Source organism: Gossypium arboreum, chromosome 8 (assembly GCF_025698485.1).
Source record: "Gossypium arboreum isolate Shixiya-1 chromosome 8, ASM2569848v2, whole genome shotgun sequence".
Lineage (NCBI taxonomy): Eukaryota > Viridiplantae > Streptophyta > Magnoliopsida > Malvales > Malvaceae > Gossypium > Gossypium arboreum.
This window is the reverse complement of record NC_069077.1, coordinates 116,867,358-116,895,081: the sequence shown is the minus strand read 5'-3', so window position 1 is coordinate 116,895,081 and position 27,724 is coordinate 116,867,358. Positions and strand designations below refer to the sequence as shown.

The window sequence follows — 27,724 nt, the reverse complement described above, 5'->3', positions numbered from 1 at the left end:
CCGAATTTGATTATTCTATTTCAGTTTTTGGGGTTTAAAAAGAAAAATAAAGTAGAAAGAAAAAAAAGAAGGGAAATACCTTGAGGGAGAGACTGGCAAATCGAAAACCAGCCAGGACAGACTCAGCTGAGAGTGGGTGGATCTGAAATTCTGGATGAAACTCGAAATTGGAATAGTGATTTCAGATTTTTCGGTTGCCCTTGCTAGTGAACTGTATAATAGTTGTTTATAACCAGATCAAATCAGATCAGATCGGGGGGAAATGCTGCGGCTGAGGGCATTTCGAGGCACCAATGATAAGATTGTGAAAATAGCGGTGCATCCCACGCATCCATGGTTGGTAACCGCGGATGCCTCCGACCACGTTTCCGTTTGGAACTGGGAACATCGCCAGGTCATTTACGAGCTCAAGGCCGGTGGGATCGATCAGAGACGTCTTGTTGGTGTCAAATTGGAGAAGCTTGCTGAGGGCGAATCTGGTTCGTAATCTATTTCTATATCTAATATTCATCCTCACTTGTTTTGGAGTTGATTTCATTTGACTTGACAAATTTGCAGAGCCCAAAGGGAAACCTACAGAGGCCATCCGCGGAGGGAGGTGATTAACTAGTAGAGCTCTCTTTTTTTGTTTAACTTTCTTCAAATACAATTTAACAGTAAAATCTGAAATCTGGACCTTTTTCTTTCGATGGATTGTTAATAGTGTTAAGCAAGTGAGCTTTTTTGATGATGATGTACGGTTTTGGCAACTTTGGCGTAATCGTTCTGCGGCCGCCGAAGCTCCCACTGCTGTCAATCATCTTACTTCGACTTTTGCCTCTCCTGCTCCATCAACTAAAGGACGACATTTTCTTGTCATCTGTTGTGAAAACAAAGCCATCTTTTTGGACTTGGTTACCATGCGTAGCCGTGATGTACCTAAACAAGAACTTGACAACAAGTCTCTTCTCTGGTGAGTTCTCTCTCAGTTAGCTCATATTTGAGTCAGCTCCATTGCCATATTTATTTACTTCACATATATATATATTTACTATTATAGGGAAATAAACTTACTTCTACTTTATGTCACATTCATTTGCTGAGCCCGAATTCTAGAATTGAAGCTTCTTATTCTTTGTTGTCTGCTACCTTTTAAGTGTCAATGTTTTCATCTATTCATATACCCGGATACCTTGCAAAGCATTTTGATTTAATTTTGCTGCTGTCCATGTTTCCCATTTTTGGTGCTGCTACTGCCTTCGACTTTTGGTCACTTTTTTTTTATAGTTTATTCATTGAAAGCAATAATTTTGTTGTACGTATTCGAGGTTCTTTCGTTGATGTGGCCTTCTTTGATTGAAGTGCCTCATGCCTAGTCTAGTGTTGCTATCAGTCAAGTGATAGTCTTTTGTGCCCTAGAAAGGCGAAGGGCATATAAGGTGTGCTTCACCCTTTTGGCTTTTAGTCTCTTTTATTAGCTATATTTTAGTGACGAGAAAAGCTAAGCATAGATTGCATGTGGCAACTTGACCCTGATTTCCTCTTCTTCTAACTTCTAACACGTGCCCTAGAATCTAATTAGGTTTTGATGCCAAAATTGATTTTGTATGGGAAAACAACAGTAAATCAATAAAATTAGGTAGTGTTTGGTGCTTTTCCATGTTATGATTCCGATGGAATGCTATTCTTTGGAATCTAATTGTCATGAAAGTTACTTTACAACTTTAGTATACATTGGAAGGTATTGATTAAAATCCCAAGAAAATTACATTATCACATTTGGTTCACTAAGTATTCTCCTAAGAATGTAATGATAATTTATGAATTTACCCTTGTTAAATAAAAATAATATTCATGTATTTAATTTTATAGTAAACTTTATTCTTAACAAATATTTGGATTGAATATTTAATAATAAATTAATTTATATTTTAAAATTTTTAATTTATAATGTTAATTGAAAGCAAATTTGTTTCAAATTTGTCCTACATATATTTTCTAAATATAATAATGCACATATAAAATAATGTATATATGGAACTTGATTTGGAATGAATTAAAAATTATTTATATATAATACTTATGAAGAATTTGTTGAAGAAATAGAGAAAATCAAGTAGTAGGAGTTAGGACAAAGGAAGAAGCCAATAGCTTCTTATTTTGTTTTATTTTTTTTTTACGTTTTTTAGTAGACTAATACCATAAACCAATATAAAATCGGGTAATTTTGTCTTGAGATTATTTTTAACTTTCAAATCTACATGGGAAAGTAACTTTCGCATCTTTTATCATTGGAATCACATTGCCATGTTCATGGGAAAGTAACTCCTAATGGAAAGTTAGATTTCAAGGAAAGTAAATAAAATTTGACACACCAAACGTTGGAATCACTTTCCAATTGATTAAATTCCATAGAATGTGACTACTTTCCATCATACCAAACACTACCTTAGGGCGGAACAAATGAGTAAGAAAGAAGTTGGAACTTTAGAAAATTTAGGGTTATGAAAAACCTTTAGTTTCTTTCTATTAATTCAAAGAAAATAATAATGATGTTGTGGCTTTAAATATTTTACAGCTTATTTATGCTAGGGTTACAAATAAAGTTTTAATCCTAGCCCTATATTTAAACCTTAAAAATATCTTATATTCCTAGCCATCCTTAATATGTATAATAATTAATAAATATTACTGTAAAAGAGCATTGTAGTAAAGCTCTTGCGTTAGGGGGGATATATTGAGCTAGTGTGTGATGATTACTAATTTATGATAATAATTTTTTATCTTTAAGAAATGCTAATCTACTTAATGAGCAACCTCTTTGACGTTTATCATCTAATTCATAAGCTTTTAAGATTACTACATACAGCATGTAGAATTTTCTTTGTTTACATAGATTTTAGGTGCATTTTAGACATTCATGCTTTACACACTCAGTCAAGTACCGCTTATATGACCTGTAAGAGTAGGATTGAAGTACCATTGGTACAAACCAAATGAATTTGCACCACAGCTCAATAATTACTTTTATAAAATGGCTAGTTTACTAATAGTCTAATCATGCACTTTATGCATGTGACATGCCAAATTTTAAAACAATATAGCCTTTATTATAGTTCCATCATAAGTTCTACTTTGAATTGTATATTTAATCATTGGAAATTGTTGTGATTTAAAGCAATAGCTAGAGGTCCTTGAACCAGTTTGAAACTGGGTGTATATGATTTACATGAGTAAAATATTGAATCCAATATGGTTTAATCAATTATGAATTGTAGAAAAAATATCAATGAGTGTAACAATTGTAAATTGGTACTCTTATATACATGTGTATGTACATAGATATGTATTTGTGCATGTATATCGAAAGAAAAAAGAAAAGCTTGCTTTTCTTCCCATCATTGTTCTTTGAATGCTATATTCATCATATTTAATTAAAATACAAAATTTAAGTTAATGAACCATGAAAGTTGAACCATCATCACACAATACTTTTAAGTTTCTGTCTTAAGCAATTCAATAATTCTTGTCCTCTTTAGTATCTTTTTAAGTCATATTAGAATTCCCTATTTTAAAAACTTGATACTCTAACCCGAAGGTGGATGGTTGGATGACCCTAGCTAAAAATCATATGTGACAAAGAAATTGAAGCCCACTGGTCATGATTTATTTCTTTCATCTAATATCACTTCGTTCAGACCAAGTCCCGTCTTGCTTGCTTCTACAAGCATCTCACCAACTGATATGATACCTCCTTAGAGAACATACTTTCTCAATATGTAAATAAATTTCCCTTCAATTACTTAATTTTCTGAAGCTCCTATCACGAAACATCAAATTTTATTTTACCTCATCTTTCTAATCTAATCAACCAGTCATTAGTTTTACCTGTGCATGCACCAAAATTACATAGATCATATCAATTTGTAACCTTTTAATTGTACTGATATAAGCTATGTCATTTAATTTATCTTCTTGTTTGTTCCTCATTTTTGCATGCATTTGCATGTCTACTAAAGCATTTATTTCCATGTTAATTGAATCAAATCATGAATTAAGTTGAAAATGATTGGAACTTACCTCTTGAACCCCTGCTATGGCCTATGGTTTCTTTCAACTTAGAAGCCATATAGAAGCCATATATTTAATAGCTAGCTGTTGTTATTTCAGAGGCAACACAAACAAGTTGTGATACAAGCTCTTTCATATTTGTAAATGGCTAATCCAAATCTGTTTATTCCCATCTATATTATTTTTTATTTAATATTTACTAATTATATATTCTTTTTATTAAAATTTTAAACATAAACGACTTGATATATGTATTTTAGATTATAGTATTATATTTTTATTTTTCATATGATGTAAATTACATAATATATAAAATTAAAAGAAAATAACATATTATATAAATGAAAATAGGAGGGGCTGGACTCGGGCCTTGGATGTTAGAGCCCAAGCTTCGCCAAATTTTTTGAATAGTGTAATTTTTCTGGCTAGACTTATTTTTCTGCCTAATACTTTTGTCAAAACTCTCCCAAATATTTGGCAGGTGGCCGTCGAATGCTGTCTCCGTTATTATTGTCTCTGTTTGTTGATTTTGAACTCTGCTTTGTTTCATATCTTTTTCCGTTACCCATACTTATTGCATCAAATTATTAAGCCTTTTTAAGTAGCTTTTGTAGTACCTATAATCCTTTCCCTCTTTATTTTTCTTGTTAGGCATGGATTGCCTACTATACATATGATCTTGTTAATGTTAATTATCTTCTACCATCCTTCTACTCATTCCCGAAGTATACCATTATGCTTTGACTAACTGATATCCTTTTTTTTCCTGACAGTATGGAGTTCCTTTCTAGATCATCTGCTGGTGACAGTCCTCTTGTTGCTTTTGGTGGATCAGATGGTGTTATCAGGGTTCTATCAATGATGACATGGAAGGTTTGATGGTTGCTTTTTTTCTCACATTCTCTACATAATCAATTGCTTATCCCTTCTTTGTTTATTTTCTAGTAGATTTTATTATGAAATCGTCATTTCTTTTTTGGAATTCATTTTATTTTGGCAGCTTGTAAGAAGATACACAGGGGGTCATAAAGGATCAATTTCTTGCTTGATGACTTTCATGGCTTCTTCTGGTGAGGTAGGTCATAGTTTTCAAAGAAAAAAAAATCTATGCAATAATATATGTCTTTTGGCCTCCCTCATTCTTAAAGAGCAACAATTTTGCCCAAGCATGAACAATGCATGTGATTTGATTATAAGTTTATGATTCTGGTCATAAGGTTAATGGAATTTCTACCCTTCAATTTTATGAATTTTTAATTGAGATCTACATTGTGGCCTGTCAAATTGCTTTATGGTGTATATAATGAGAACCACTGAATTCTGTTAGTTTTACCTGCATATGTTGCCACTCACAAACAACTAACTTTAAGATTTCTTTTGCGTACATAAGTTCATCTTCTATGTGCTATATTCCATCTTTCACAGCATTACAGAGGTTTGTCCTTTTGGAACAGGCAAATTTAGTATGAGAGTGCTTGGTCATGACACATAATGGCTGTACATACAATAATGCAACTGTTGATTTAATCAATTTAGATAATAGTTGTATTTTAGATGAGATCTTGATGGTAGTGTTACCTCACCTCCCAAAACAAAGTCCCATGTCCCTAATAGTTCTCTCCCAACTTAACTATGAAAGAGAGGGTAGTTACATTTTACTGCCTATAATCTTGTGTCTATATCTTATTAGAGTGTTGGTTTATAAATTTTCAAGTTTCTTTTAAGGATATTTAGATAGATTGTTTCTATATTGTTTTGCCACCAGTTTCATGTAACTTGAATGTATTTAAGGAGAACATATAGTTGTTGTTTGGGCTTTCCAAGTTAAAGTTCTAACCTCCATTGCTGGGTTCCATCTTTCTGCAATAATACTTTTATGTAATAATTAGGACATATTTTTGAAAACATGCTTGGATCTTCAAGTTTGGCCTCTTATGATTTCTGATTGTCATGAAACTTTTTCATTGTTTTCTATTTTGTTTGCAGGCACTTCTTGTTTCAGGTGCCAGTGATGGTTTACTTATACTTTGGAGTGCAGACCATGGTCAAGATTCACGAGAACTTGTACCCAAGCTAAGCTTGAAGGTGCTTATTTCTTTAATTCTGGAGAATTTCTCACCAACTTATAGGAGCTAATAATCAACCCAGTAAATGGTTTATTGTGATTAGTTTCAAAGTCTAAAATCAAAAGAATATATTAAAGATAAGCTAGAATGCTGGAGTGCTATATTTTTACTAGGCAACCTCAGTTTCCATCCAATAATAGAATAATAAGTTGGTTTTGGGATTGGATTACTGGATATATTTCTTTTCCCTTGTGAAATATTGGAATGTTTCATAACTGTGGTACTGTGGTTTATGGGGTTCTTTCTTTTTCTAAAAAATTATTGATATATTATATTTCTTATTTCTATGTATCCACTTAACCTTTTAGAGCCATTTTGTATGCATGTTTTCTAGATGCACCTTTGGGAAAGTTTTCATCTTTGTGATATCAAACAGGCACATGATGGTGGTGTTGTTGCTGTTGAGCTTTCTAGAGTTATTGGGGGTGCTCCACAGCTCATTACAATTGGTGCAGACAAGACATTGGCTATATGGGACACGATGTCCTTTAAGGTTTTGTGCTGCTGCTTGTGAAGTGTTAAGAGTTGTAAATAGTGCGATGTGACTGAAATTTTGCATCCAAGAGTTGGCATCTATTCTCTTTTGATCTTGTTAAGTTCTTTGCTGCAGGAGTTAAGGCGAATGAAGCCTGTTCCTAGGCTTTCATGTCATAGTGTGGCATCTTGGTGTCATCCTCGAGCACCTAACCTTGATATTTTGACTTGCGTCAAAGATTCCTATATATGGTATACTAATAATTTGGTTTTCTTTATTGCTCTTGGTGAATGCATTTCATTTAAAAAAAATCTTTGGAGTTCTTTTCTTTATATTATTGCTCTTGTTGAAGTATATAAGTAGAAGGCTATATGCATTGAATAAGGATAATTTAAGGCTGTTTTGTTTGTTTATTATTGCAAGGATATCATAGTTACCATTTCCTTTTGCAGGGCTATTGAACATCCGACTTACTCAGCACTTACAAGACCATTATGTGACCTGTCTTCACTTGTTCCTCCTCAAGTTGTTGCGCCAAACAAGAAACTTAGGGTATTTAGCTGTTTCTGCATTTGTGATCCTAGAACCTTAATAAGTTGCTTTTTAAAAAAAAAAAGAAAAAAAATTAGTAGCTGGTTTTTTTCTTGGAGCCTTGATAAGTTCCATGCTCTTGATGTTATATTCAGTGTTAATATTGCAGAAGCCTAATGGAATGAGTGAAGAAAAAGATTTACATTGATAATAAAATGGCCAAGCTCTTTTGAGTAATTCTAATTCCTTGTATAAGAAACTCAAGTGAGGATGTAGTAGAATGGGTTGAGACATCATTAGCTGAACCTCTGCTTGCTAGATTTTGTTTTGTTTGGATAATTTAAAAAAATTCCTTGGATAACACCCAAAATTTAGAAACTAATGGACTAAAAATATAAAAATATTTAACTATTTTTTGCTTAATAAAGAATATAAATATTTACCATGAATTTAATTTCTTCTTTTCCCTTTAATGAATTTGGCCTTTATACTATTGTTGTTTTTAACTCTGCTTGATGTTTCTTTCCTTTCTTCCTACCACCTGATCTCTTTCATCAGCAATGTCTATCTTGACTCTTACAATTTTCTACCACAGGTTTATTGCATGGTTGCACATCCTTTACAGCCTCATCTTGTTGCTACCGGGACCAATGTTGGTATTATTGTCAGTGAATTTGATGCTAGATCACTTCCTCCTGTAGTTCCTCTGCCAACACCACCTGGAAGTCGAGAACATTCTGCTGTTTACATTGTTGAAAGGGAATTGAAGCTGTTAAACTTTCAGTTGTCTAATACGACAAATCCTTCACTTGGAAATAATGGCTCCTTATCTGAAACAGGAAAGTTGAAGGGAGATTCACTTGAATCATTGCACGTGAAGCAGATTAAAAAGCACATTAGTACACCTGTTCCACATGATTCATATTCAGTTCTTTCCATAAGCAGTTCCGGAAAGTAAGCAATCTTTGACTTCTACTATTGGTAAAATATATGCTTTTGCTTCAACTTGTCTATTGTTGCTTCTAAGTTCCTGCTTCAACAAACTGTAGTAGATGGTCATAGTTGCTTGGTTTGTTTACATGGTTGATGATCAATTTGGACTCTTAGTTCCTCGTTTTCTCCTCCAAATCTAGGAGATAAGAGAAACATCTATGCTGATATGCTCTTGTACCAGTCAGCTATAAATGCATCCTACTTTGCTACATGGATGCACACATGTTATATGTTTGGAAGGAGAAACATCACTTGGAATGTAGTTAACCTGGCATCAATTCTTACTGTAAGCTTATGTGCAGATATCTTGCAATTGTGTGGCCTGATATTCCTTATTTCTCAATCTACAAAGTCAGCGATTGGTCCATTGTTGATTCAGGAAGTGCACGGCTTCTGGCTTGGGATACATGTTCTGACAGATTTGCTATACTAGAGTCTGCATTACCTCCTAGAATGCCCATTCTCCCCAAGGGCAGTTCATCAAGAAAAGCTAAAGAAGCCGCTGCAGCTGCAGCTCAGGCAGCAGCAGCTGCTACTGCTGCTTCTGCTAATGTTCAAGTTCGTATTTTGCTGGATGATGGAACTTCAAACATATTAATGAGGTCCATTGGTAGCCGAAGTGAACCGGTATCTTGATATTCTTGTTCAGTGTTTATTGTTTGATTATTTCAATATGGTTAGGCTTATTCTTCATGCATTTGTTCTTTGATTATGAAGAAAGATGGTTTCTTAGTGCCAAGTTTTATGTAACAATCTTTTCCACAATTTGTGTTGTCTAACAAATTGTTTTATTTCCTTTTAGATAAAAAAATATTATAAACCATGTTAGGCATGTTTTTGTTTATAACAAATCTTTACGAAAATAAATGATCTATGATATTTCAGGCTCTTTTTCAACTATTGTCAGAATTTTGATTGTCTTCTTGGTAGAATTGATACTTTGTTTCCCATTGCTCTACTTCCACAATTGCAGCATTAAACATAGTTAGATTCCTATCATTACTTGAAAATTTCTCTACTTAGGTTGTTGGCCTGCATGGAGGAGCACTACTTGGTGTCGCCTATCGAACGCCTCGTAGGATTAGTCCTGGTGCTGCGACAGCTATATCAACAATTCAGTCTATGCCGTTGTCTGGATTTGGAAGTAGTGGTTCTTTTGCTACTTTTGATGATGGATTCTCTTCTCAACGGTCTCCTGCTGAGGCAATGCCTCAAAACTTTCAGCTTTTCAGGTGAAAATATTTACTACCATGCGTACGTCTTTATCTTTTTTGGGTTAAATGGGATATTGTCAATTCTAGTCCCTTTCATTTGTCAATCATTTAATATAAGCCACTTTTCAACATAATTTTTTACCTTTGGTCCCCCAAATTTTTAAAATTTTATTTTGACCCCGATGGCAAATTCCTGGCTTTGCCCCTAATCTTTTTGTTGGGTATAACTGTACTACTATTTGGGCTTTTCGAACATGTCCACATTGCTCTTATTTGTTTGTTGAAATCTCTTGAATTTGTAAATGATTGTGACATGCTTTTGTTCAGCATTGTTAATCTAATATCTATTGATGACATGCAATCCAAGATAAAGAATTACCAAAATTGACTTGAAAAAACACCTATAAGTAGAAGGTTCTCATAAGGTGGAAAGTTGAAATGCTAATCATGTATTGAGTTCATAGTCACTAGGAAATTCGAATACACTGGTTCATCATATGGGATAGAGGCATGTCATTTAATAAAATTTTGGTATGAGGGGCATTGGCTTAATTAGTCTACTGCTATGGTTCATCAGTATGCTTTAAACTGTAAGAAAAAGCTGAAAGGAGAAAACAGAAAGCTAAGAAGAGAATACTGAAATACATTTCTGATGAGTGAAAATGGTGCATGTTTATAGGTTACAACCTGGATAATGAAGGAAACGAAGTATTTACATAATCAATAATAAATCGGTTTTACATTCAAGGGATCTTTTTTCAGCACACCCCTCAAGCTGGATGGAATATATCTTCCATAGACAGCTTGCTAATAGGCCATTAAACTGCTTGTTGTGAGGTCCCTTTGCAAGTATTTCAACAACTTGATTGGTGGTAGGAATGTATGGCATGTGAATCTGTCTATTTAGGTTTCCCTTTATAAAATACCTGTTCTCTTCTACATGTTTTGTTCTGTCACTAAAACTGTATTGTGTGCGATAGAGATGGCTGCTTTGTTTTCACAATAAATCTTCATGGCTGAAGAATCTGACAACTTCAAATATTCTAATTGTCATTTTAGCCACATTACCTCACAAATCCCTTGAGCAAGGGATTTAAATTCAGCTTCTGCACTGCTCCTGGCTACTATACCTTGTTTCTTGCAATGCCAAGGAACTGGATTTCTGCCAACAAGGGTGCAGTAGCCAAAGTTGACCTCCTATCAGTTGTACTTCCAACCCATTCAACATCTGTATAAGCCTCAATTTGAAGATATCCACGCCTTTTAAATAACAATCCCTTTCCGAGAGTCCTTTTCGGATATCTTAGGATTTGATGTGCATCATCAAATTGTTCTCTTCCTATTGAGTGCATGAACTGACTTACCAAGCTCACTGCAAGCGCTATGTCTGGGTGTGTGTGAGATAAGCATAGCAGTCTGCCAGCTAGCCTTTGATAATTTTCCTTGTTCACCATACATTCTTTCTTGTCTAGCTGTAATTTTATGTTGGGTTCAAAAGGTGTCTCAACTGCCTTGCAACTAAGCATACCTGTTTCACCAAGTAAGTTAATTGTATACATGTTTTGATTAACAAATATACCTTATATCTAGCGAACTCCATCCCAAGGAAATATACTTCACCATGCTCAAGTTTTTTATTTCAAATTTGGTTGCAACTTTTTTCTTTAAGATTTCCAGCTTTGCATTGTCATCACCTTGCAAAATTATGTCCTCATAAACAATCAGAATGGCAACCTTGTTTTCCCTTGCGTGTTTATAGAACACGATGTGATCTGCTTGACTGAGAATGGGCGTAAATCCTTATAGTTTGCCCAAAACGTTCAAACCAAGCTCTAGGAGATTGTTTAAGGCCATATAAAGACTTTTTAGTTTGCACACTGTCCTTTTCAACCATATCTTCAGGCCCGGTTGGTAGGGTCATAACTAGTTCCTCTTCTAATTCTCCATTGAATAATGCCTTTATGTATGGCTGGGATTTATTTAGATTTGTTTTGGTAAATTTTCATACAATTTCTGATCCTGAGCCAGAAACCTTGATCTCTTTCTTAAATTGAACTCCTGGACCAGCCTTTTTGTCTGTATTACATATGTGTATATAAATTGTCATAAGTCTTTACAACTCTTGTAAATTTTTTGTTTGCTTAGACCTGAGATAAGCGCTTTGCAAATTTGGTGTTGTCTAATAGCTACTGCATTTTGTATGTATTTTTTTTTACCATCAAATGACAGATAATATGTAGTAATTTGTTGAAGTTAAAATGTGCAGTTGGGAAACTTTTCAACCTGTTGGTGGTCTTCTACCTCAGCCAGAGTGGACTGCATGGGATCAAACTGTTGAGTATTGTGCCTTTGCATATCAGCATTATATTGTCATCTCTTCATTGCGCCCTCAGTATAGATACCTTGGAGATGTTGCAATAGCCCATGCCACTGGAGCTGTTTGGCAACGGAGACAATTGTTTGTAGCTACACCAACTACAATTGAGTATGATCTAGTAACTTGTGCAGATATTTTGTTTACGTTAGATTGAATTTCGTGGTTTTCTTCACTCTTTTGGTTATCAGCATATCTTTTGAAATTTATGAGAATATTATCAACTCAAATAGCACCCTGCTTTGAAATGAATGTGATTAAAAGGACAATTAATTTTGTTCACAGCTGCTCATCTAAGTTGATATTTACATTGCTTTGGCAAAATGAACATAAATTATACAATATGGACTTCTTATGTTTGGTGCAGGCAGTGAAAGATCCTAATTCTTCACTTCTTTTGTTATGCATTTAAAGATTTTTATGCAGAATTTCATATTATGATTCGTAGCATGTGCAGTGCTGTAATGTAAACCCCTAGGCCTGAGAGTTAACTATGTTGGATTGAGGGAGGATAAGTTAGCTTTCTTGGTATCTTAATTGTATTTTATTTGTTTATTAGTCAGTTTTCAAATAGGAACCTAGTTCCAGTTGGTCGGATGATAGTCTAATATAAATATCAGTGCTGTCTTCATATATCTATAAGTATTAACTAGCATATTTATGAATATTTTAGTTAATTGGGCTGATGCCTAGAAACCTGTCTTCTGCACCTCTTTGTTCCACAATTTTCTCTTTATTTACTACTGTAATCTCAGGTTATTGTTCGTGACACAAGAATGGTGTCACAAGTTTTATCCTGGTTTTCTGCAGCTCACCAATCCCTGCTACTATCGTTTCTGATGTGGCTCTCTTCTGAGGCTAAACCTCAATGGAATGAAACCTTTATTTGCTTCTAAGTCTCAGTCTCAATTCATATCAGCTGTAATCCCTTAAATTCCTCCATAAATTGCCCTAAACCAATGTTGTGAAAAACAGGATATTTTCTATTATATTTTCCACAAGAGATTACATACATATTTATACACATAATTAGCCTAACTAAGGTAACTTTACGCTAGGAAACAGAATAATTGTAGGGATACTGTACAGCCTTAAAGTTAGGGATAGAATATTTTTAGAATCATATTTGATATACTCAAATATTCCGAAATCTGACACTCCCCCTCAAGCTGGGAAGTGGATATCATCCATTCTCAGCTTGCTTACTAATTTCTGAAACAACTTCCCAGACAATCCTTTGGTAAGTATATCTGCTAGTTGTTCATTAGTGGACACAAATGGAGTGCAAATTAAGCCACTGTCCAGTTTTTCCTTTATGAAATGTCTGTCCACCTCAACGTGCTTCGTTCGATCATGTTGAATTGGATTATGTGCGATATTGATAGCAGACTTATTATCGCAATACAACTTCATTGGACCTTCCCACTTGATCTTCAAGTCTTCCAATATAATCTTTAGCCATAACAACTCACAAACTCCAAGAGCCATTGCCCTAAATTCAGCTTCTGCACTAGATCTAGCCACAACGTTTTGTTTTTTACTCCTCCAAGTCACAAGGTTGCCTCCTAAGAAAGTGCAGTAACCAGAGGTTGATCTTCTATCAACCATAGATCTTGCATAATCTGCATCGTATAGGCTTCAAGGGTTAAATTTTCTCCTTTTTTAAATAAGATTCCTTTGCCTGGCGTGCCTTTTAAGTACTGTAGAATCTGATATACAACACTAAGATGTGATTCCTTAGGATTGTGCATAAACTGACTTACAACACCTACTGCATAGGCAATATCTGGTCTGGTATGGGACAAGTAAATAAGCTTCCCCACAAGTTTTTGATATGACCTTCTATCAACTGCTGTATCTTCTAATACATCTCCGAGTCTGTGGTTCACCTCTATGGGTGTCTCTGCTGGTTTACAGCCCAACTTGCTGTTTACGTCAACAAATCAACTATGTATTTTTGCTGAGATATGAATATTCCTTCCGAGAGTGTGCTACTTCAATACCAAGAAAATATTTTAACTTACCTAGCTCTTTGACTTGAATTCTTTTACTAGGCATTTTTTAACTTCTCCATTCCTTCTAGATCATCACCAGTCACAATAATATCATCAACATAGACTAATAAAGCAGTCACTCCCCGAAGATGAATGTTTCTGAGCAGTATGATCTCCTTGACTCTGTTTATACCCCAACTTGAGCATCACTTTGGTAAATCTTCCAAACCAAGCCCTCGGGACTGTTTTAGTCCATATAAAGCCTTTTTAGTCCATAAACTGCTGTCTTGTATTTGGACCGAATCACGGAGGAACATCCATATAGACTTCCTCCTCAAGGTCACCGTGTAAAAGGCATTTTGATGTCAAATTGCTGTAATTTCTAGCCTCGGTTGGCAGCTAGTGACAACAACACTCTTCTGATGTTCATCTTTGCAACAGGGCAAATGTCTCAAGATAGTCTATCCCATACATTTGAGTGTACCCTTTAGCAACCAACCTTGCTTTGTACCTCCCCAAAGAACCATCTGACTTATATTTCACTGTGTACACCCAGCGACATCCCACCGGTTTCTTTCCTTCCGGTAATTTCACTAAGTCCCATGTCTTATTTTTTTCAAGAGCTTCCATTTCAACCTTCATGGCATTTCTCCAATTCTCATCTTCTAATGCCTCGAATATAGTTTTAGGAATGGAAATAGAATTTAGGCTAGTAAGAAAGGCTTTGTGGTTATGGGACAAGTTTTTGTAAGACATGAATAGGTTCAAGGGATGTTTTGTACAAGCTCTAGTCCCCTTTCTAATAGCAATGGGAAAATCATCTAAATCTGTAGTATTAGAATTCAAAGTAGGTTCAGCAATTACCTCGTGTCGTATAGGAGAAGAAGATGATTGAACTTGCACTGGTGCCTTCTTCCTTGAGTAAACCGTAGCAGACGAGTAGTGTCCTGAATTCCTCTTGGTGATTTGGGTGTACTAGGCTCGATTTCAGGTTGTATTGGGGTCATTGTTTCAAGTTAGGCAGGTTGGTTAGCGGCAAGGTCCGAGTAAGAGTGTTTGATTGCTGGACAGAGCCGGAATGGGAGTGTTTAGAGCTGGAATGAGAGTGTTTGGTTGCTGGACAGAGCTGGAATGTCAAGAAGAAAGAATTCTTTGTCCTTATCTTCGTGAATAAGATCTCCCCAAGATAAGGACGAGTGAAGAAATTTTCTTGTTCAGCAAAAGTAACATCAGCTGTTACAAAAAAAAAATTTGTGGCTGGATGATAGCACTTGTACCCTTTTGAGTGGAAGAATATCCAAGAAAGACACACTTGACAGCCCGTGGATCAAATTTCCTCTATTTTGAGAATGAACATGGACAAAGCGACACGACCAAATACTTTGGGAGTAAGATTCTGGAGGTAGTGAAATCGGAAAAGATTTGGCTAGAACTTGCATAGGACTTTGAGATTCAAGGACCTTTGTAGGCAATTTATTTAACAAATGAGTAGCAGTTAGAACAGCCTCTCCCCAGTATTGTTTAGGGACTTTTTTTGGAACAATAGGGCTCTTGTAATGGCTAAAATGTGACCATTCTTTCTTTCGGCTACACCATTTTGTTGGGGTGTACTAACACAAGATGACTTATGTATAATGCCTCTTTCTTGAAAATATGTTGAGAGGAATTGATTGAAATAATCCTTGGCATTGTCTGACCTAAACCTTTTTATTTCGGCCCCAAATTGTTATTTGATCATGTTGTAAAAAATTGGAAAGACAGACCTAACATCAGATTTTTGTTTTAAAAGAAAAATCCAAAACACACGAGTACAATCATCAATAAAGGATACAAACCATCGAGCTCCAGAAATATTTGAAATAGTGGATGGCCCCCAAACATCACTATGAACAAGAGTAAAAGGAGTGGATATTCTTTTATTGCTTACTGGAAAAGAGGTACGTTTATGTTTTGCAAGTTCACAGATATCACAATGAAATTTTTCAACAGTTAATTCTTTGAATAGTGAAGGAAACATAATTTTAAGGACTCTAAATAATGGGTGACCAAGGCGAAGGTGATAGAGCCAAATTTGGTCTTTATTGGTTTTAATAGACTCGGATATGAGAGATAAAGGTGAGGAATTCAGAACACTAACTTCTTCACTGGATTCTTCAAGATAGTATAGGCCATTTATTTCCTTAGCATGTCCAATCATCCTCCTCGATTCATTCTTGAAAAAGACACCGATTGTGATAGAAAACCACTTTACAATGAGTCTTTGGTAATTTTTTAATGGATAAAAGATTGGTAAATAATTTTGGAACATGAAGAACATTTTTAAGAGTAAGGTTTTTGTTTATAACAATATCACCTTGATAGCCACTTGTGATCACAGAACCATCACTCTCTGTTAATTTTCTACTACTAGAACAAGGTGTATATGAAACAAATTTTTGTGAGGTGGGTCATGTGGTCAGTAGCTCTGAGTCAATGACCCAAGAACTTTTGGTATCTGATTTGAGACTTTAGAACTTTGAGGAGAGGATATATCTGAAAAGGCCAAACTACAAGTACTGTTGAAGAAGTTTTTCCAATGATCCCAAAGAAATTTTTAACTTCTCAATTTCTTCTTTATTGAATTCAATAGGTAATTCACGAGAATTTTTATCTAGTTGTCTAGTTGTATTTGCTTGTCCTTGTCCTTTGATTGTCCACCTTTTTCGAAAAATTTTTGTTTGTTGTCCTGTGGCTTCCCATGGAGTTTCCAGATCTGTCTTTAGTGTGACGAGCCTTTTGCAAGAGGGTGCACCATACGAATCCTTGTTAAAAGACTTTGTACGTTCTATCTGCTTATTATCTTCACTAGTTGGTCGCTCCGGGCCAAATCTCCTCTCATTTACAGCATTAGTAACCAAAGTGAACTATCCACTTGATTGTTCTCCACCATAACTCCTCTTCTTCCTTCCTCAAGACGAACAATTGCAATTGTTTCATTTAGTGATGGTAGTTCCTCTTTCCAAGTATTTGAACTCTTACTACATCAAACTCAACATTCATCCCGAGAAGAAAATCATAAATTCGATCCTTTTCAACAAACCTTTTAGAGTGCTGCATCTTCACCGCACTTCATCCGAATGCACTGGTAATGATCCATCTCTTGCCACAAACTTTGCAACAGATTGGAATACTCCGTGATTGATCGACTTCCTTGCTTGGTGGATGAAATCTTAGTCTTGATTTCATAGATTTGAGCAGCATATCGAACTTTAGAATAAGTTTGCTTCACAGCTTCCCATATTTCTTTGGATGTGCTAAGAAACATGCATGTATCACTGATTTTTGGCATCATAGAGTTCCATAACCAAGACATTACCATAGAGTCTTGTTCATCCCAAGCATCAAACTTAGGGTCCCCTTCTTTAGGTCCAGTTTCGAGTAAGAGCCAGTTCTGCATTGTTTTTCAAAAGCACTTCTGGCTCCAAAAGTACTTCTGGAAGAAAAGCTGTGTAGAACAAGTTGCTTTTGGCTGAAATTTTTAGCTTTTCAGAAGTGCTTTTGAAAAGTACTTCTGAAAAGGAGAAGGTAAAATTTTTAGCTTTTCCTATCCCAAAAGCACTTTTAGTGCTTAATTACTTTTTCACCCCTCCAATAACATAGTACTTTCCTTTTTTTCTTGGTACTTAATTATAAATGTGTTAAAATCATTAATTAAAAATAAAAAATATTTTTAAAATACTAATTACAAATATTTAATAGTTATATTTAAATATTTAAAATATAGTTTATATATTCTAATTAAATTTTATAAATAATTAATATTTATTGCTTAAAAATTTAAAATTTATATTTTATATTAAAATATTAACAAGAAGTTATAATAATTTTTTATATTCTTACTAAAATATAATAATATTAACTAATTTAAATATTATTTAAATGTATATTTGTTACTTGATAATAACATGTCTAAAATGGACATTTTATTTCTCAAAAGCACTTTTTGACAGCAATGCTAAACACTCAAATTTTAAACCAAAATTTTCAAAAGCACTTCTCAAAAGCACTTTTCAAAAGCATTGCCAAACTAGCCCTAAGTGACTCAGCTTTCCTCTTCCTTTCAAGAAGGTACGAACCAATTGGGACCATTTCAGATAATTTTTCCATTTAGCTCAGAGGCTACTTGGATATTCTGAAACTCACTCATTGGATTTGAGTTGTTTACGAAATTTCGAGCCCTCCCAGTGTTCTTGGTCTTGACAGATTCAGTCATGTTGTGTCCGAACAAGTTCTATAGACTTGAGGACTGGTTGGGAGTCGAAAAAAATAGGCTAAAGAAATCGGCTAAAAATCCCAGAAATCGGGCTAAATAACCGGCTCTGATACCATGTGAAAAAAAGATATTTTCTATTATATTTTCCACAAGAGATTACATACATATTTATACACATAGTTAGCCTAACTAAGGTAACTTTACGTTAGGAAACAGAATGATTTTAGGGATACTGTACAGCCTTAAAGTTAGGGATAGAATATTTTTAGAATCATATTTGATATACTCAAATATTTCGAAATCTGACAAATGTTTTATGTCAATCTACTGCATCTAACTTGCTTTGAAGTATGCCTTAACAACCTAAAATATCCTTCAAATACGTCATTCTAGTTGCGCTGTATAACTGTCCTTGTTATTTCTAATATACATTGAATATGCTAAAATAGTATTTTTGTCCTTTAATTTTGATAAGATTGTACCATTAATTGTAATTTATTCAGATTGAATTGGTTGATGTGTTGAGAATGGATTTGTAACTGTTGTCACTTCATGATGCTACTTAATTCATTTTGAAATTTTCATGGCATGATTTCATTTAGAGATTGCCTGGGACAATTTTGTTCTCACAAATCTTCTCTTTTTATGTGTAATATTTCTCTATAGAATAGAAGTTGGAATTGATTTCTTGATTGATGGTTATCATGGGGTGATCCTATTTTATGCTAAAAGCTACACTGTCATGTATGTTAATATTTCTCTCATTTCTTTCTATGAGCAATATAATGGAATCAATAACTAACTTAAAGCTTTAAGTCCTTTAAGCCGTTGAAAGCTGTTCACATGGGGCCTGTTTTGCTGGTTATTGCCCCTATTCCTCTTTCATATGTATACATATGTTTATGGAATGCGAAGGGTGTTGACAAGCAAGTAGTAATTGGCCAATTTGTGCCCTTTGTGCTGAATTTTTCAGATGTGTTTTTGTTGATGCTGGCATTGCACCCATTGACATAGCAACCAGAAAGATGAAAGAAGAGATGAAATTAAAAGAGGCACAGGCAAGAGCAGTTGCTGACCATGGAGAATTGGCTCTAATCTCTGTGGAGGGTCCCCAAACTGCTACACAAGAAAGAATAACATTGAGACCGCCTATGTTGCAGGTCAGAATTCTTAGTAATTAAATGAATACATCTTAGTTGAATTATTTTTCTGAAACTACCCATTTGCATGATAAGAAAGCCTATTTTTAGAAAAGTGATAAGTTCAAGAAAGATAAATGTTGAATTTTTTCTAAAATTGTGGATACATCTTAAGAGACATGATGTAAGTGAATCAAGATACTTCATATACAGTTGTGCAAGCTGTAACATTACTGTTCATTTTTGTGCCTTATTTTTTCTCTGAAGTTCTATATTCATGTGGTTTAAAGTTTCTTTTCTACTTGCACAATTAATGATTGGTAGTCATATGTTTCCTTTGGAATCTCTTTGCACAAATTAACTACAGATAGAATCTATGTTCCTTCAACTCTTCATTTTTCTTGAAGTACCCATATTGAGACAAATTAGGACTTGGGTATTGGGGATATGATCCTCCAATGGCTCTCCAAACACATGGAAGTATTTCAAAAATTGAACATACCATGTCAAACACATGCTTGCATCTGACACTCACAATCGAGTTCGAGAAAGACAGGATAAAATTTGATTGACTATTGTCTAAATATCCCCCGCCTCCATCCTTGTCATTGCCCCAAAAACAAGAAAAAAAATATTATAGTTGACTTTAAGAAATCCAAATATTGGAGTAGCATTTTTCCTTGATAGAAAAGACCAAATTTGGAATTACTTGAAGATTGCTAAATGTACTATTCAATATTTAGATAGCTGATATAATTGGCTGTTGACAGTGTTTAAAAAACCGAACTGGAAGTTAAACTGGTCACTCTTCTTGTTTTTGGTTCGACCTTCTGAACTGTCCTGTTCAATAATTGCTCAAATATGTAACGTATGAGATAGGAGTTGGGGCACAGCCTGCTCTTGCAGCATGCATTATGCAACCCTATATTTTTGAAGGTCAAAGGTCCTAATGATCTTTCTTTCTAGGTCCTTGTTTACGGGCATGTCTCCTTGGCCCTATAATGAGATAAATGAGAATTCCTTAGTTTCTAAACTATCATTTTCTGAGAATTTTACCTCATTTTTGTATCTACTCTCCTATCCATTGACCGTTGGTTCCATTTCATCTATTGTAACCACAATCGTTGATCTCCGTTCTTTCCCCCTTTCAATCATAACCATCCTTCGACTTTATTGAGCCCATCTCTGTAAGTGAAGTGTGAAGCAACTCTTCACAATGGCCTTTTATCTCCTTCTAAAGACAAGCTTTTGTTCTCTACCACTATGATGGAACAACTGTCAGTCAGGACTTTAAGTTCTACAGGTAATTCGGCCTGAAAATGGCTTAGCTGCACAGACCGGAAGTAAAAGCACTGAGAAAGTGAAAATATCACAAAAACTGTTTTCTAAAAATTTTCTGGTTACCGGTTCTTTCCAGTTCTTGCCGGTTTTACTATTCTAGTTGGACTGTCTTACCTACTGGTTTCTGGTTAAACAGACCAGTCTGGTTTTTAAATCATTGGGTACTGGCTTATGCTTATGCTCATTCTTGTTCTTATTGTTATTATGTTGTGTTCAAGTTATTGTACAACTAGTCAAGGAACACCATAAAGATATTGCATTCTAATTGCTTGCACACAATATACTTGCTTCTGCTACAATTAGTCATCTCTTGTGTAAAAGAATTTAACTGGATAATTCAGTATGTTATGGCTTAATACCTTTGTGCTGCATCTAATCTGATTAAGGTTTTTTTTTTTTTTTTAATCATATGGTTTGCTGTCAGGTGGTTCGGTTAGCTTCTTTCCAGCATGCTCCTTCTGTTCCACCTTTCTTATCATTGCCGAAACAATATAAAGTTGATGGGGATGATACAGCAATGCTAAAAGAGATGGAAGAAAGAAAGGTTAATGAGATAGCTGTTGGTGGTGGAGGAGTTTCAGTAGCAGTTACTCGTTTTCCAACTGAGCAAAAACGGCCTGTAGGACCACTAATTGTGGTTGGTGTAAGAGATGGAGTCCTTTGGCTTATTGATAGGTACCTCGGCCTGCTGTGAGAAATTGAATGGCTTGCCTAATAATTTCATCCCTGTACTTAGCATTCTGAAATTTGTTCTTGCTCTAATTTAGTTGATTACTTGCTTTTAGAATTTGGAAATTTTGCATTTTACTGGTGCATTTATGGTTATTACTGGACTTTTCAATTAAGAGGCATGTTTGCTTGATGGTAGTGTGTCATTATGTATGATTCTTCCTCGAATTTGCTTGTGTTGCTTTAATACTATTATTCATTGTGCATATATAAATTATCCATATATGTACATGCTTTTTGGCCGTGGTTTGTTGATTAGAAATACCCAGTTCTTTTCACGTCATGTCCCATATTCGTGTAAAGCTCAGCTGCATTCTTGCTGAAATGGAATTTAAATTATCAAATATAGATCTCTGTTACGAATATATTACTGTTTGTAGGTACATGACTGCACATGCCTTATCTCTGAGTCATCCTGGTATTCGGTGTCGGTGTCTTGCTGCTTATGGAGATGCTGTTAGTGCAGTGAAATGGTATAAAAAAAATTCTTTTCTATTTCTAATGAGACTACATTTTCGTACAATCTAATCTTATTTTCATCTTCAGGGCAAGTCGGCTTGGCAGAGAACATCATGATGATTTAGCACAATTTATGCTTGGCATGGGCTATGCCACTGAAGCACTTCATTTACCTGGCATATCTAAGAGGTTTCGCTTGTCATTTTTGTTTATGATTTCCTTTATATCTATGGTGGTTATGGCTGGTGTTTTACAATTTCAACTTTGAAATGAACTTCTAATTCTGTCAATAAAAATTTCTCTGTTAGAATGATCTCTTATACAAACATAATTGCATTTCAATTCTTGCGTGCTTTCTGTTACCTCTCTTTTGTGCATGGTTATTTGTACAGCAGGGTTTACAAGTCCATGCATCATATGTATGAGTGTATTTCTTCATTATTGTATGTTGTCACATTGATATCGTGGGAAAATACAGACATCAAATGATCAAATGGAAGAATAGACAGTTGTTCTTCTTTCTTTTGAAAAGAAGAGTAGACAATTGTTGAACTCCTCAGTTTGATGGTAGGATAATGAGCTGGAAATTTATGGTTTTTTCTTCTTTGAGTCAATTTTAATCAAGAACTGAGGATGCGGTACTACTTAGACATGAATCAGATATGATTATAATAGAGTAGAAAAGCCACTGCCTTCGGTGGTCATTCTTTCCCCCTGAAAAAGTGGTGTGCTGTCTGTTCGATAAACTAGTTAAATTAAAATTTAATATCATTCCCATACATAAGGTATTTTATGCCACTTGAAAACCATGTCAAATAAAATTATAAAAAACTAATACATGGCCCTATTATAAGTAAAGCATCTATATTCCCTGTTTAGCAACTCCATCTTTTTAAGTTTATAAGTACCAATTTGCAGGGGCAGCCTGCTCATGACCTTGACTGTCCTGGTGGCCGTCATCTCTTTCCTTACCATCAAATGCAGCTACTTAGGATGAGAATGAATCATGTGACTTTGCCATACGTTTTTAATGTCAAATATTGACTCACTGCATCATTTTCTGCATAAATTTTTAATCTTTTGATCTCCTTTCTGATAGCAACATATCTTTTTCGGAGTTACAGCCACTGCATCCAGCATACTGACAACCGCTCCTTGAGGACAATAGTACATATCTCCAATTGGGTTTAGCACATGTAGATATATGTTCTCTTAATTTCTCCCACTTTCATCCGAATACTGAGCAATTAATTTAATAATCCCAAAATTAATTTGTTATTCTGGATACAACATGGAAATGGGACAGACTTGGGTGATGAAAGTTAGAAAAAAATCTATCTACTGGCTACCAGTCATAAGTGAAGAGAGGAAAACGTTAAGAACTATCCAATCTTTCCTTGTTACTGGCTTGCTGTTGATCAATGTGGTTGAGACTCAAATTATAGGTGAAAATTTAGTTGGGGCCTTGGAGATGAGTGGATTAAGGGAGTTGAAAGATCACAGTTGCATCACTGACAGGGGTGCTGCATCTGATGAGGCAAAAAAATATTTTTATTAGCATGTAAAAGAATAATATTGGGTCGTGTCAAATGGCCTTTTGTGGAGGAAGATGTTAAAGTTTATTATCAGGTTAGAACTTTTTAATTTTGGGTCAGACTAATTTTGAACTATCTAGATCCAATAGTTGTGTGTGCCTAATAATAATTTTACATTAAGAAAATTTGAGGAGAAATTTCTAAATATATTTATCATACTCTTCGATGCTTCTTTGTTGCATATTGTGTACATAGTTTTTATATTAATGAAATTATAGCAAGTACCTATTTATATGTAAATTTTTTATTGCATTAACTTCAATTCGCATATTATAGATTTTAAAATATTTATTCTTGTGTTCATTTTTTTGTTGTACCTGTGTTTTTGCTTACTGATTTTAGCACTCTACTTCTAATTTGGTAAAAGAAATGGTAAAGGACTTATGGTTGTCTTACAAATTGCATCTTATTGTTATCTCAATTTGAAATATTGAGTTGGCTCTGGAAATTTCTCTATAAAGGATTATGTGTTTTACTTTTTTCTTGTTCTTTTCTTCCTATGTTGGTCGTCCTCTTTTTTATCCTTTGTCAGTATTGAGTGGTCATTGACCATTTTATGCCAGGTTGGCACTGCTGGCTCTAGGTTTTGCCCTTACCAGCAGGACTGATGTTCTCTGCAGCCTGATCTGGGCTCCTGCCTTTTATTGTGTTGCTGCCTAGTTCTATAATACACTATTCTATTTGCAACCCAAATTTTCTTCAAGTAGTTGATTTTTTGGTCTTAACTAACCTTAATAATTAGACTTTCTAGGAATCTCCTATTGTTATCAATTTTTGGTTTTAGGTTTCATGCTAAGCGGTATCATCCCACATCTGTTAAATATTAGGTTTCCTTTGGTTCATATTAAAGTTGGGCCCCTTCACCTATAACCAATTAGTTTTATGTTGGATGCTTAACATGGTAGCAGGGCTCAAGTTTTGTTATGTTTTACTCCTACCTAACCGTTTGTAAGATTGATGACCCCTGGTGAGGTTGTCCATGTGTAAGCCTTGGGAGCTACATATGAGGGGGAGTGTTAAGTGGTGTTATCCCACATCTGTTAAGAATTAATTTCTTGTGGTCTTATATTAAAGTTGGCCCCTCCATCTCTTACCAATTAGTTTTAGGTTGGATGCTTAACATATAGCTGAGTATTTTTGGTGGAATGTAATCAAAGCAAAATTAGTTCACAATCAAGGAATTATTGTCATGGGTATCATCCTACCATTTTGCTTTTCCCTTTAATTTAGCAGCTCCTGTTTCGTAGGTCTATTCTGCCCTCCAGAGGTAGCATCATGAGAGATGACTGAAATATCTCCATCATTGACTCTGCTGTTTGCTTAAAAAAGTAGGGGAAGAAAGTTAATGGTTGAAGTGCTTTGACTGTTTTTCCATTGAAGAAAGCATTTCCATTAGTATATATTTTCCGTTTTTCATGTTTATGCCAATTAGAGTGTATTGTTATTCTTAGATTGCATTATTGTCCGTGATTTCTTCAATTACATTACTACCTTGCATTTACAGGTTGGAGTTTGATTTAGCCATGAAGAGTAATGATTTGAAAAGAGCTCTGCAGTGTCTTCTGACAATGAGCAACAGCAGGGATGTTGGACAGGATAATCCGGGTCTTGGTTTGAATGATATACTTAATTTGACTGCTAAGAAGGAAAATCTGGTTGAGGCTGTTCAAGGAACAGTAAAATTCGCAAAGGAGTTTTTGGACCTTATTGATGCTGCTGATGCTACTGCCCAGGTCGACATTGCACGTGAAGCTCTTAAAAGGTTAGCTACTGCAGGTTCCGTGAAAGGAGCTTTACAGGGTCATGAGTTAAGAGGACTTGCCCTTCGCCTTGCAAATCATGGCGAATTGACACGGCTGAGTGTGAGTTGCAATCTTCATATCCTTTTTCCGGAAATGGTCATTTAAGCTTTGTGATACTTGTTAATTGGTTTTAAAAACTCTATGCTACATAAATGCTTTATAGCTATTGCGCTTCTTTAAATATTGAAATCGTATTGCTTGCCTTGGTTTTACATATCCAAACTACCTTAAATATATGTCTCCCTAAATTTGTACGTGTATAAATTTAATGTTATATTTTTTTTTTGCCAACCCTTATTTTTGTATTTAGTTGTAGCTAATTTAAGTTTCATGTATATTGTAGAACCTGGCTCAGTGTCCTTGTCGTAAAGCAATTAACCTGGTTGAAGTAAATTAGAAAGCTGTCATCTGAAATTAAATCAGTTGTACTATATTAGTACTAGGTTTTTGTTACCCGACTGTTTTAAGTATTCAAAAACACTGTTCATCCCCCTGTAATTTGTATCTAATGCTACAGGGAAAAAGAAATAGAACTGTAAACCCCCACTTGTATTCTATTATGGGAAAGCTCACTGGCAGTTATTTGACATTTTGTCATGGAATGTAAATTTGGTTACCTTTCGGAGGTCATGAGTGTACCATATTTTCTGTTCGATTTTTTAACTATTTTTTACTGAAGAAACGTCATTGTGTTGCTAGAGTTACTGTCATTGCAGATATATAACTTTACCTGATTATTCTGGCATGATAAAATTATCAATTTTGTACTTGGTCGGCTTTGTTTAATTATTGTCTGACAAAAGAAAGTCTACGTGATTGCAGGGTTTAGTAAATAACTTGATTTCCCTCGGATTGGGACGTGAAGCGGCATTTTCAGCTGCGGTTTTAGGAGACAATGCTCTTATGGAGAAGGCTTGGCAGGATACTGGGATGCTTGCGGAGGCTGTGCTCCATGCACATGTATGATTTGATTCATCTTGAGAACTTATTCTTGATCCAAAGCTCATTTCTTGCATTCTGACCAGTCTAAATTGTTCCAGGCTCATGGGCGACCCACACTGAAGAACTTGGTTGAGGCTTGGAACAAAGTGTTACAGAAGGAGGTGGAGCACACCCCATCAGCAAAAACAGATGCTACGGCTGCATTTTTGGCTTCTCTTGAGGAGCCCAAACTTACAAGTTTGTCAGAGGCAGGGAAGAAACCTCCTATTGAAATCCTTCCTCCGGGTATGTCGGCACTCTCAGCTTCAATTACAGTTAAAAAGAAACCTGCTCCAGTGACTCAGACTTCACAACCACAAAGCAAACCATTGGCATTAGAAGCACCTCCTACTGGACCAGCTGATGCACCCATCGGTGGAGGACCTCCAAGTGCATCTGCTGCAGTACCTGGCACACCAATAGGAGCACCACCTTCTGATGCACCAGATGCAACACCTGGCACGCCAATAGGAGCAGCAACTCCTGATGCACCAGCTGTGGCGGCAACAGGTGCAGCACCCGCATCCGAAGCAAGTGAACCTGCTCTAGTAGAAGAAGCTCCTAATTCATCAACAGGGAGCAATCCGGATCTGATTGCTTCTGCAGAAATGAACCCAGCAACATCTGCAAGTGATACAGAAGTACCAGATTCAACTGTGATAAATAAACCATTGGCAGAAGTACCACCTGTGACACCAGATAACCAGGAAACAAGTATTTCATCTACGTTAACAAGCAGCCAGCCATTTGTTTGAGTCTATTGGGGCTAGCTCATAATGGTTTATATTGATTCTTTTGGAGGCCAGGGAATAGTTCAATTTCATTTGTCCTGTGAGATGTTGTGAACTCGAATAGAAGGGATTGGTGTGAATATTATCCGTCTTTGGACCAAGGGGGAGAAGAAACACCTTTTACTTGATTTGTGGTATAGTTTAAACCTATACGACCATGTCCCGTTCACGTCTTGAATTTGAAGCAAACTATCACGGTAAAAAAAAAAAAAAGGCTTGGGAACTGTACACCTGACTTGTTTTTGTTGTAAGATTAGATTGGAATTATGTTGTAGAATACTGGAGAGTTGTACTCCAAGAGCCGCTCAATATTTGATTGAACTTACTGCGTCTTTTTTGTCTTTTGGTTTTGAAATATATATGAAGCGTTGAGCATGCAAAATTATGATGTCCTATTCTACTCCTTGCGGCACATGCATATGCCTTTAGGGTTGTCTTATGGAATTCTACGATCTGCACTTTCATTCGTTAAGAAACATTAAAATTTTAATGGGTGAAGATTCATATTATTGTTAAGCTTCACAATTAGATTAAAAACATATTACTCGCCGGTTCCAAGTACCAATAAACAAGTACGTAATTTGAGTAGCAAGTTCGGTTTGATGCTGTCATTGTTTTGAAATGTGATTTATGAAGGGATGCGGTAATGGGGAAATTCCTTGGAACTGGAAAAGAAAAGTTTTTGTTATGCCCATAATGTAAGCCCAGATATCAATCGGGGTTCTGCCTTCTGAAACAAAAGCACTACCGGAAAAGCAAAGCAATACATGTCTATAACTAATCTTACCACTCGCATGAATGATAAACGAGGCATGGCATAATACTTGAGACAAGAAGTTACTCTTATCCTTCTAGCTGTTTCTATTTTCTTTCCATCT

At 35.3% G+C, this 27,724-nt stretch overlaps 1 protein-coding gene across 2 annotated transcripts; it reads left to right on the top strand.

The window, feature by feature from the left end:
* LOC108463658 (uncharacterized) lies at positions 1-27,228 on the top strand. 2 transcript variants are annotated; one of them, XM_017763559.2, is made up of 20 exons: positions 1-479; positions 559-598; positions 704-952; positions 4,824-4,923; positions 5,051-5,125; positions 6,037-6,135; positions 6,553-6,669; positions 6,787-6,902; positions 7,104-7,203; positions 7,778-8,136; positions 8,478-8,802; positions 9,199-9,407; positions 11,656-11,874; positions 18,983-19,169; positions 20,914-21,164; positions 21,599-21,691; positions 21,765-21,866; positions 24,777-25,134; positions 25,897-26,034; positions 26,115-27,228. In XM_017763559.2, the coding sequence occupies exons 1-20, from the start codon at positions 263-265 to the stop codon at positions 26,808-26,810; spliced, it is 4,050 nt and encodes a 1,349-aa protein (XP_017619048.1). In that variant the 5' UTR covers positions 1-262; the 3' UTR covers positions 26,811-27,228. The 2 variants fall into 2 exon arrangements, with proteins under 2 accessions (XP_017619048.1, XP_052887906.1); XM_053031946.1 differs by having other exon boundaries at positions 20,914-21,168; positions 21,603-21,691.
* The last annotated feature ends 496 nt before the right edge of the window (positions 27,229-27,724 follow it).